The sequence below is a fragment of the Convolutriloba macropyga genome, chromosome 1, assembly GCF_964194025.1.
Source record: "Convolutriloba macropyga chromosome 1, txConMacr16.3, whole genome shotgun sequence".
In the NCBI taxonomy this organism is placed as follows: Eukaryota; Metazoa; Xenacoelomorpha; order Acoela; family Convolutidae; genus Convolutriloba; species Convolutriloba macropyga.
Window position 1 is genome coordinate 22,498,340 of NC_134468.1, and position 11,678 is coordinate 22,510,017.

General features: G+C 36.5%; 3 protein-coding genes across 4 annotated transcripts in view; 1 reads left to right on the plus strand and 2 right to left on the minus strand.

The window, feature by feature from the left end:
- LOC142336600 (uncharacterized) overlaps window positions 1-1,986 on the plus strand; it is a 48,756-nt gene extending 46,770 nt beyond the window's left edge. For both annotated transcript variants that reach the window (XM_075385512.1, XM_075385519.1), the window contains 2 exons: window positions 982-1,377; window positions 1,651-1,986. In XM_075385512.1, coding sequence (XP_075241627.1) covers window positions 982-1,377; window positions 1,651-1,886 — 632 coding nt within the window. In that variant the 3' untranslated portion in view covers window positions 1,887-1,986. The remainder of the gene's footprint in view (window positions 1-981; window positions 1,378-1,650) is intronic.
- LOC142336586 (activating molecule in BECN1-regulated autophagy protein 1-like) overlaps window positions 1-11,678 on the minus strand; it is a 329,506-nt gene that overhangs the window by 68,839 nt on the left and 248,989 nt on the right. The gene's annotated exons all lie outside the window — the stretch shown is intronic.
- On the minus strand, window positions 2,027-3,055 carry LOC142336616 (small ribosomal subunit protein uS2-like). The gene has a single exon (XM_075385529.1). The coding sequence runs from the start codon at window positions 2,995-2,997 to the stop codon at window positions 2,140-2,142; it is 858 nt and encodes a 285-aa protein (XP_075241644.1). The 5' UTR covers window positions 2,998-3,055; the 3' UTR covers window positions 2,027-2,139.

An 11,678-nucleotide genomic window follows, 5' to 3' on the forward strand; every position in this document is an offset into this window, starting at 1 on the left:
ATATCACTTCTAGAAATAATGGAACGTCGATCAAAATTTTTATGACCCCAGTTTTGGTAATTTTTGGATATAATTTAAACTTTTTCAAAATTTTGGAGAATTTTTATGTTATAAGTGTATGGATCTTTATAAACCACTGAAACTAATTCAGGCTTGAAACAGGGATATTGGATAGTCTCTTGAGACCAATAAATGATTCTTAACATATTAATAGCTTGAATTTTAGCAAAATTTTGTTAAAATTTGCAATTCTTTCCAAAATTTTTTAATATTTTTTGTCCTTTGAGCTTAACGACCATTACTGGCCAACGAAGATGGGTTACTTGACAGAACTTTCGAGAGAAAAAATGGTTTGGAACTTTTTTCACCTCGAGTTGAAAAGTTTTCTAAATTTTGCCATTTTCAGTTTTTTTCTATATGACTTTGTTAGTCGCAGGGCTAGAAAATTAGAAGTTGCAGAGTCGAATGCCATCATGTAAAAATTCCTATCTGTCTTCCTCTCTCTGTCGGTTAGGGTTTCTTTCCTTTTCTTTCTCGTTCAATTTTTTTCTCTCTCTCTCTCTCTCACTATTTCTCTTTCTCACCACCTCTCTTTGTTGATGCTATGGGATAAAGAGGGATAAAGAGGTACACCCCGTTTGCATAAAGTTCTCATAGATCCGTTCAGCCCACTAGTCATCAAGTATGCGATTAACAGAAACTGTTTTGGAGACTTGTACTTATGGTGTAAAGGGCGGTTCTTAGAAATTGATCCCACACCCCCACCCACTCACCACCCCCACATTATTCCCCCAATCCACTTTTGCGCCCCCACTGCGGTGCACCCACGCTGCGCTCCCCTTACGCCCCTTCAATTAATATAAAGCTAGCCTCACTAAACCGTGGCTAGCTACTGACGAAGCCAACCGCCCGCCAGTCGTTTGCGAGCAATTTGCCCGACGTTAGTCGGTTATGTTAACATTTTTCTTTTCATTTATACAGGACTATTTTCAACATCATCGAGCAATACCGCCCCTGCGAGTGTGAAAGCATCGCTATTGTCTGACACACTTTGCGACTCAATAATAACGAGGCAAGAACATCTCTACGACACGACCACAACCGAGAGATTCCCCGTAGTCAGTGACCACAGCCAGTACCGCTCAACACACGAACAGGAGACAATGACGAGTGATTCAGAAATTATACTGGTGAGACCTCCGACTTTTTCTCGGATTCCCAAGAAAGGAGAATTGGAACCGGTTGGTTCTCATGGCGACTGCCTGGATTTCACAACACTAACCGACCTTCAATCACTGATGATAAGTGAACAAGATAAGGTCAATGAAGGAACATACACTGCCGAAGAAAGAGCACCATCGCCTTTCAATCATCAAGGTCAGAAATAAAAATTTTGTTCCATTATTTTTTTAAATCTGATTTTCAACAGTAACTTGAGAAAAGTAAAACATCCGAGCATCAAAATTTTTTGATATAGTTGATGGAAAGCTGCTACAAATCTTTCCCAGGATTCGGGATTTCAAAACAGAAGTCTGTTAAGCGCTTTTCGAACAACTGATTACCTTTTTTGAAAGATCATATGTATACTTTTGCAAAGAAAAATCTGGGGTTAAAAAAGATTTATCACTTATACATAACACTTTTGTCTAGACAAACAAGCTGTGATTTACGACTCTTTCACTGAAAGTATTAACGGCAGTCAGAGCTCAACCTTAGCAGCAAAAGGGGGAGAACACCAACGAACTGATGAGATTGCCCTCAACAGACAACTGATGCAGGACAGATTAGCCCATTTGAAGAGCCACCTACAAAAATGTCGAGAAAATTTTAGCAGAGCTGCAAAATCGTGTGACATTAACAAAGGAGCCGGCTGTCATTATAGATAATTTACAGTTTAATTGAGTAAGGATATATCATTAAACTTTGAAAAACTTAGAATACATTTTTTTGACAAACTTTGATTCTGAACTTAAAAAAACGGTTACCCCCTGAAGCCTCTCAATCTTTCGACAAGAGAAAAAATTAGTTGAAGTTATGCGTTATCTTTAACTTTCATTACATTCAAACGTTGAACACATGAACAAAGAAAATCAATGATAAAAACGCTTCGAAGTTCCAGACTGGAACGGTGGCTTCTTTTTACCACCCGTCCACAATGCCTCCAGGCACCGCTGTAGGGTCCCAACTGGCATCAGCCCAGTTCTCTTGAGCACCCGGTGCAACTTGTCCCATAACAGGTGGTGGAGCGGCTACTGGGGCTCCGAATGTAGGAATGGGTTCCATTTGCATAGGCATAGGTCCTGTTGAGGTCCAGGGATCAGCCGCAATTGGCATCGGTTCCTGTTGGGCTTTCTGTTCCTTCTCGACTTCCTCAGGGTCTCGATGGAAGAAGAGGTCGACCATTACTTCCCATTTTAGCTGTCTGGATACAGTTCCTCTCATTCGGAGCACCTCTCGGGCCAGCATCCACACGATCAGACCAATAGATTTGATGGCCTTATTGTTGCACGGAATTCCAATGTCGACATAGTTGAGGGAGGTGTCAGTGTTGCAGAGAGCAATGACCGGCAGGTTCACGTACGCTGCCTCGGAGATAGCCTGATGGTCCAAGGTAGGGTCAATTGCAATGAGCAGTCTGGGTTCTCGGAATTTAGTGGTAATTTCGTGATTGGTGAACGCACCTGGTGTAAATCGTCCAGCAATTGAGACAGCTCCAGTGTAGGAAGCAAATTTGAGAGCAGCTCGCTGTCCGTAAGTTCGGGCGCTGATAATACAGACATCCTTGGGGTTCTCAACAGCCACGATTGCCCTAGCAGCCAACAACACTTTCTCCCAGGTGTACTTGATGTTGATGAGATGATTTCCCGCATCTTTTCTGGTGTACACATACTTAGCCATTCTGTGATCCAAGTTGGTAGATCCAACATGGACCTGGGCAGCCAACATCATCTTGACATCTTCATCTTTTAATACTAGCAAATCGTTTGAGCCAGACATTATGAGTGATCCAAAGAGTAACGGGATCAAAGGGATCTGAAAAAGTCAACCTTCGTCCAAAATATTGAAAACCTTTGGCACTGAGAAACAAAATTTGACTAAGTGTTGCTGAACAGTTCTATGAAGGTAAAACTAAAAAGCTGGCTCATCTATATCAGCTGTCGCAAAGCTACTTCATAATTCTGAAGACATTCTGCTATTTAACATGATGGCACCAACTTGCACCATAGAATAATTTAACTTGAAAACTGAATCCGAGTGGCCAAAAATTAGACAACCACATGCCAACTTATTAATATTATTCCTTAACCTAACGGTACGGTATCTCTTTTCCATAAATTAACAAGATGCTAGCTAGTTGCAACCTTCCTCACAAAAGTATACCGAAATCGAATTTTTTATTATTATCCCCTGACCAGAGCCAAATAGCTAATGCCAATTTTCACCTGCTTCAACACATGTAATTTTTAAACGACTAAGCTTGCAGAGGACAGTAAAGTGATACTTTCCAATAACTTTTTTACAATGACTTTGCCGAATCTAAGAGCAGCTGCGGAGCTCAGACAAAAAAAAGTGTAGCCAAGCTTGTATGAATTAGATTGAAATTTCAGAAACCACAAAGTAAGCAAAATTTTCATTTTTTGAGCTATAGCTTTCACGAAAAAGTGATCCGAGATTTTAAAACCTATCTGCAAACAGTTGTTAAATATGTAGTTTTGATCCACGGCTCAATCATCTTGACAAAAATGGACGAAATAGATAAAAGCAAATTATAAAGTGAATATATGGAGCAAATATTGTGGTTAATTTTTTGTAATAGTAAGTTGAAAAGCAGTCATGAAGGTATCCAGCAAGAGACTGTGGAAAACTTCTCAAGTTCAACGTGCAGCCTCTAGTAATAGGATATCAATAATGCTCCATCACAACTAAGTGGCAAAACTTTCTAAGTTAGGTCAGGAAGTTACGTTTAAAATTACGTCAAGAAAAGTTATTGAAAATGATCAGTTGTAATCAGAATCCCGCAATTTATAGAGATAGAACTTTTCAGGTCATAATTTTGTGGTAGAATTTGTGATGAGTTTTAAATTTGATTAAACGACTGTAGATTACTGACGGAAACGTTTATTAATTCTTTTTATAACGTCTAAGGTTCGTGGAAGGATCCTTAGGTTAGATAAAAGTATCAATTGTTCGATAAGGCGCTGATTTCTCAATGTAATGAAAAAAGTTTATCTGAAAGCTGATGTAGCTGGGGAAACTAACGCACTAAAATTGGCAACTCCGCCACTAGCAACTGACCTATATTTTATATTAGTAAGAATTTTTAATGTGATGACATTCCAGAAAAGAAAAATGAATCATTTTCAAGAGAAGATTAAGTTCCGACTTCTCAAATTGATTGAGCATGTGGCTATTGGAGTATTTGACTTGGAGTAAGTGCTTAACATCCTACAGCTAAAAGTATTGAATGGCTCGTTCAAAATTCTGTTCTACCTAGGACAACTAGGAGTTTTCTGCTTTTGCATATCATAGCCCGACATAATGTAGCTTCTATACTTCCACTTCTACTTCCAATGGCGGACTTTCCCTAAAACCAAGGTCTTTGATTGACGTTTCGAAGGGCTGCGTTATTACGTAGTTTCCAAAATTTTTGTTTCAAATACTAAGTTATTAGAGACTCGGTTACCTTGTTCTAAAAACAATTTTCATTAATTTTGAGTTGATTGTTAGTACTCGTACCCTCTCGGAGAAACAAATTTCGAAGAGGAGGGGCGTAATTCGACAACAAAAATTAAAATAATAAATTAACACAAATCGACCAACGTTGGACGAATCGCTCTCGAAGGCCTGAAGAGGCAATAAACTTAGAAGGGGGCATAGGCTAGAGAAATTTTCTGATGCCAAAAACTTCTGACTACGGAGGGTTCAAACCCGCCAACTCCCGGATGACAGTCCTGGACAATAAAAAGCTACATGCGTTATAAACGCACTTCAACAATCAGGTTTATTCTAGCAACGGACTTAACTTCTGAATCCTCGAATTTGAAATTGCTCAGAAGAAATCAAAACGAACGTCAAGCGTGAAAAAGTCAATCAAGAACGAAGGTTCTGGACGAAAACGGTCAAGCACAAATTTTGCATAAAAAATACATTCAATAATTGCTTCAAACTTCTTTCGAGAGCAATTGATAAAATAGCATTGCTTCATTTATTATATCAGACCGAAAAAAACTATTGCTGGCTTGGAAGTATCGACTGCTTTAATCACTGAGATATATTGGACTTTAAGTCAATTTCATTTCAAATATAGCTCTCAAACTTTCTCTACATGCCCTCTAATTATTCGCACTCCTCAAAATTTGTCCAGAGCCGCAAAACAAAAATGGAAAAATTCAAAAAGAGCCAATGAATGATTCATCAGCGTCTACAAGTTTTTTTTTACGTATTGGAGACTTTTAGTCCTAAAAAGCTTTTGAAAGCGAGCATAGTAAAAACGGACCGCTTTCTGTGTCCAATCGAAATAACCAATAGTTGAATCCTGAGCCGAATACTAACCAAACGTAGAAAGAAAGGCAAAAAACGCTGATTTGTTTGAGAAAAAGCAACCACATATTTGAAAAAATAGCAATGTTTGTCTTTTATATTCAATATCCAAGAACGAACTTTTGATAATTCTAAAAAAAATAGTTTTCAAGGCTTTCAGAAATTGCCTTTTTAATTTACCTCGCAAAGGATAATAATCAAAGTTATGTAGTTGGGATAAGAAAACCGCGTACTGTTTGCTGTGAAGAAACAAGACAAAAACGTAAAAAAATGTAGTTTTTCATTTATTATTCCTTCAAAACCTCAATTTTTTGAGACCACAAACTTGAAAGTACTGCTTTTTAAAAATGCAATTATTGCCTCCAATTATTCGCAGTTATCAAAACTTGTCAAGAGCTGCAAAAAAAAACTGGAAAAATTCAAGAAGAGCCCATGGATCATTCATCAGCGTTTTAAAATTTTTTTTCACATAATTGAGACATTTAGTCCTACAAAGTTTTTGAAAGCGAGCATAGCAATAATGGTCAAAGATTTGAGCGCTTTCTCTGTCCAATCGAAATAACCAATAGTTGTAACCTGAGCTGAATACTAACCACACGTAGAAAGACAGGAAGAAAAACGCTGATTTGGTCGAGAAAAAGCAACCAGATATTTGCAAAATAGCAATGTTTGTCTTTTATCTTCAATATCCAAGAAAAACTTTTGATAATTCTAAAAAAAATAGTTTTCAAGGCTTTCAGAAATTGCCTTTTTATTTTACCTCGCAAAGGATAATAATCAAAGTTATGTAGTTGGGATAAGAAAACCGCGTACTGTTTGCTGTGAAGAAACAAGACAAAAACGTAAAAAAATGTAGTTTTTAATTTATTATTCCTTCAAAATCTCAATTTTTTGAGACCACAAACTTGAAAGTACTGCTTTTTAAAAATGCAATTATTGCCTCCAATTATTCGCAGTTATCAAAACTTGTCAAGAGCTGCAAAAAAAACTGGAAAAATTCAAGAAGAGCCCATGGATCATTCATCAGCGTTTTAAAATTTTTTTTCACATAATTGAGACATTTAGTCCTACAAAGTTTTTGAAAGCGAGCATAGCAATAATGGTCAAAGATTTGAGCGCTTTCTCTGTCCAATCGAAATAACCAATAGTTGTAACCTGAGCTGAATACTAACCACACGTAGAAAGACACGGAAAAAAACGCTGATTTGGTCGAGAAAAAGCAACCAGATATTTGCAAATTAGCAATGTTTGTCTTTTATCTTCAAAACCCAAGAAAAACTTTTGATAATCCTCAAATAGTTTTTAGAGCTTTAGTTTTTATGGTTTTAAGGCTTTCAGAAATTGCCTCATTTTACCTTGGAAAAAATAATGATCAAAGATATGTAGTTGGGATAAATTGTAGTTTTTCAATTATTATTCCTTCGAAACCTCAAAATTTTTTGGAAACAGAAATTTGAAAGTTTTGCTTTTTAAAAAATTCTTTGGTAAGCAGTGACAGGCTTGAGCAGCGAACTGCAGTGCTATTTAGAGTAGCTGTCAAGCACTAAGAAAAAACATCAAAAAATTTTGCTTTTAGGTATAAAATTTTGTCTCTAAGAGCATACCTGTTCTAATGCGGAAAAAATTTGGTTCCCCTGTCACGCTTCAGCAAAATTTGCAAAATAGCAAAATTTAAAATCCTTAGGCAGGAAATTGCAGGGCACCTTGCCAGCTGTTACTTTGTTGCTCATCCACTCCCCTATGACAATCACAAAAAAGGTCTTCCGAGTTCAGCAAGTGAGCAAATTCAAAATATCAATTAATTAAAACAACATGCAGCTTACACGGGATTCACGCTACTACGTTTCGAGTTCAATAACAGTTTGAAGATCTCAATGAACTAAATTTAAACATCACTTAAAATTTTACAGGTATAAATTACAAAATTAATTGATTTTTTACAGAAGCAGCTGGGGCGATGGATCAATCACTCATTAAACTTTTTAAACAATTTCATTCGAGGAGAAAAAAATCTACATCCAGGAAAACCAAAGAAAGTAACAACAATAATTGCAACGGAGCAAAAAAAGCTAGTCCATTTCGATCAAAGTTTTAATCTAGAACAGTTTCATGCTATAGGAAATCATCAAAACTAAAAGAAAACAAGTCGCTTCACAGCTCATTCAGAAAAATTATTTTTCTAAGACCCATACAAGCAGTGCGCAGTATGAAAATTGAACTCTTTTCGATAAAAAACGTACAAAACTAACTGCAGAAATTCTTTAGCTTTGCTCAAACTCTAAGAGCAAATCCTTTGCATTGCCAATTCGTGCCTCGAAACATTCTTTTCACAAAAGAAGAAACTTTCATCTTCACAGATTGTGGGTCGCAATCATCACATATCAATTAGCGTTTTTAACGTGAATAGTCATACGTCGACACTGAAAGCAAGTTTATCGAAATTCATACAGGTGTTCGACATGGTTGTTTTTCCCCGACCTCTCCTCTCTTTATGGAGAAGTAATCTTGAGAGGATTGACAGGCTTGAGCAGTGCTCTGCAGTAAAAATTAGGAAGGGCATCAAGCACTTTAAGGATAAAACATCTAAAATTTTGTCTCAAAGCATACCACTGTTCTTGTGAGGAAAAAATTTTGTTCCCCTGACAGGCTTCAATATATTTGCAAAATAGCCAATTTGAAAGGATTAGCCAGGAAATAGCTAAAGCAGAGGGCCTTGCCAGGTGTTACTTTGTTGCTCATCCACTTCCCTATGACAGTCACAAAAATGGTTTTCGGGAATCAGCAAATTCAAAAAATCCATTACAAAAAAACCACCAAGCAGCTAATGAGGGCTTCATGCTACTAAATTTCGATGTCGATAACAACAGTTTGGAGATCTCAATGAACTAAACTTAATCATCTTTTAAAAATACACAGGCATAAATTACGCAAACAATTAATTATACATAAACAGCTGGCGCGATGGATCAATCAATCATTAGATTCTAAAAAAGTTTTGTTCGAGGTAAAAAATATCTATGTCCAGGAAAGCTAAACGAGGTAGAAACAATATTTGCAACGGAGCAAAAAAAGCTCGTCTATTTCAATCGAAATTTTATTCCAGAACAATTTTATTCTATAGGAAATCCTCGAAACTAAAAGAAAACAGCTCGCTTCACAGCTCAACCAGAATAATTATTTTTCTAAGACTCAAACAAGCAGTGCGCAGAACCAAAATTAGGGTATTTTCGATAAAAAACGTAAGCAAAACAAACTCTAGAAATTCTTTTGCTTTGCTCGAACTCTAAGAGCAAATCCTTTGCATTGCCAACTTGTGCCTCAAAACATTCTTTTCACAAATGTAGAAGAAATATTCATCTTCACAGATTGTGGGTCGCAATAAACACAGCGTTTTTAACGTGAAGTCTTACGAGGACACTAAAAGAAGTTTATCGAAACTCAAAGAGGTGTTAACAATGGTTGGTTTCCTCCGACCTCTCCTCTCTTTATGGAGAAGTAATCTTGAGAGCAGTGAGAGGCTTGAGCAGTGATCTCAATTGACATTTAGAGAAAGTATCAAGCACTGTGAGGATAAAAAATCAAAGATTTCTGCTTTGAGCTATAAAATTTTGTCTCAGCATAATTCTGTTCTAATAAGAAAAAAAAATTGGTTCCCCTGACAGGCTTCAACATATCTGCAAAATAGTCAATTTGAAAAAATGATTAGCCAGGAAATTGCTAAAAGCAGGGGGCTTGCCAGCTGTTAATCTGTTGCGCATCGGCTACCCTACGACAGTAAAAAAAATGGTCTTCCTAGTTCCACAGTTTCAAAAAATCCATTACAAAAAAACATGCAGCTAATAAGGGCTTCATCCTACAACCTTTCGATGTCAATAACAACAGTTCGAAAATCTCAATAAAATAAATTAGACCATCTATTAAAAATACATAGGAATAAATTACGAAAACAATTAATTATACATAAGCAGCTGGCGCGCTGGATCAATCAATCATTAGATTTTTTAAAAAAAAAGTGTTCGAGGACAAAAAATATCTATATCCAGGAAAGCTAAAACTGGTAAAAAAAAACAATATTTGCAACAAAGCAAAAAACTCGTCTATTTCGATTAAAAATTTATTCTAGAACGATTTCAATCTATACGAAATTCTCGAAATTCAAAAAGAAAACAAGTCGCTTCACAACTCAACCAGAAAAACTCCAGAAACTCTATTGCTTTGCTTAAACTCCAAGAGCAAATCTTTTGCATTGCCAACTTGCGCCTGAAAACATTCTTTTCGCAATTGTAGAAATTTTTCGTCTTCACATATTGTGAGTCGCAATCATCACATATCAATTAGCGTTTTTAACGTGCAATAGTCTTACGAGGACACTGAAAGCAAGTTTATCGAAACTCAAAGGTGTTGCTTTTCAACCAACCTATCCTCTCTTTATGGAGAAGTAATCTTGAGAGCAGTGAGAGGCTTGAGCAGTGATCTCAATTGACAGTTAGTAAGTATCAAGCACTGTGAGGCTAAAAAAACAAAAATTTTTGTTTTTAGCTAAAAATTTTGTCTCTAAACATACTTCTGTTCTTCTGTTCTAATGAGGAAAAAATTTGATTCCTATCCTCTCTTTATGGAGAAGTAATCTTGAGAGCAGTGAGAGGCTTGAGCAGTGATCTCAATTGACAGTTAGTAAGTATCAAGCACTGTGAGGCTAAAAAAACAAAAAATTTTGTTTTTAGCTAAAAATTTTGTCTCTAAACATACTTCTGTTCTTCTGTTCTAATGAGGAAAAAATTTGATTCCCCTGACAGGCTTCAATATATCTGCTAAATAGCCAATTTCAAAATGATTAGCCAGTAAATTGCTGAACGCAGGGTGCCTTGCCAGCTGTTACTTTGCTGCTCATCCACTACCCTAGGACAGTCACAAAACTGGTCTTCCAAGTTCCGCAAAATCAATTACAAAAACAAGAACATGCAGCTAATAAGGGCTCATGCTACTGCGTTTCGATATCGATAACAACTGTTTGAAGATCTCAATGAACTAAAATTAACCATCTATTAATAAATACACAGGCATAAATTAGGAAAACAATTATATACATAAGCAGCTGGCGCGATGGATCAATCAATCATTAGATTTAAAAAAATGTCCGAGGACAAAAAAATATATATCCAGTAAAGCTAAAAAGGGTAAAAACAATACTTGCAACGGAACAACACAGAGCTCGTCTATTTCGATCTAACTTTTATTCTGGAACAATTTCATTCTACAGGAAATTCTTGAAACTAAAAGAAAACAGGTCGCTTCACAACTCAACCAGAAAAATTGTTATTTTAAGACTCAAACAAGCAGTTGCAGTACCAGAAGTAGGCTCTTTTCGATAAGAACGTAGGGCAAAACAAACTCCAAAATTACTTTGCTTCGGTTAAACTCCAAGAGCAAATCTTTTGCATTTCCAACTTGTGCCTGAAAAAATTCTCTTCACAAATGTAGAAATTTTTTTATCACAGATTGCGGGTCGCAATCATCACATATCAATTAGCGTTTTTAACGCACCATAGTCTTACGAGGACATTGAAAGCAAGATTATGGAAATTCAAAGTTGTTTGCCATGGTTTTTTCCCCAGACCTTCTCACTACGGAGAATTAATCTTGAGAGCAATCAAAAAACTTCCTGGGGTCACCATCAATGGATAAGAACTTCACAACCTTTGATAGGCTGACAACGCCATTCTCATTGGAAGCAGTGAAGAGGAACTTCAACCGCTTCTGACAAGGACAAATCAGGAGAGTCAGAGATATGGTATGAAGAACTCTTGAGCGCAGAATGAGACAAAATAGTCGAGCAGCAACAAAACGAAATAAAACAGAATTGTTTAAACAAAATGAAATAAAACGACAAGTCTTCGCACCTGAGGTGTACCCAGCTCGACTAAATTATATTTTTCTCAACCGATAAGAAGGAAGGTCAAAGAAAACTAAAGGAGTTACAAAACTGCAAAGAATGGAAGCAGTTCATTCAACCTTTTATTCAATGTTTCGGTTTTCATTTCTCACATCAAACAGTTTTTCTATAAAAAAATTCGCCAGATTCAGACAGACCTAAGATTAACTAGAACTCATGAAAAGATAACCGGAAAAAAACAAAT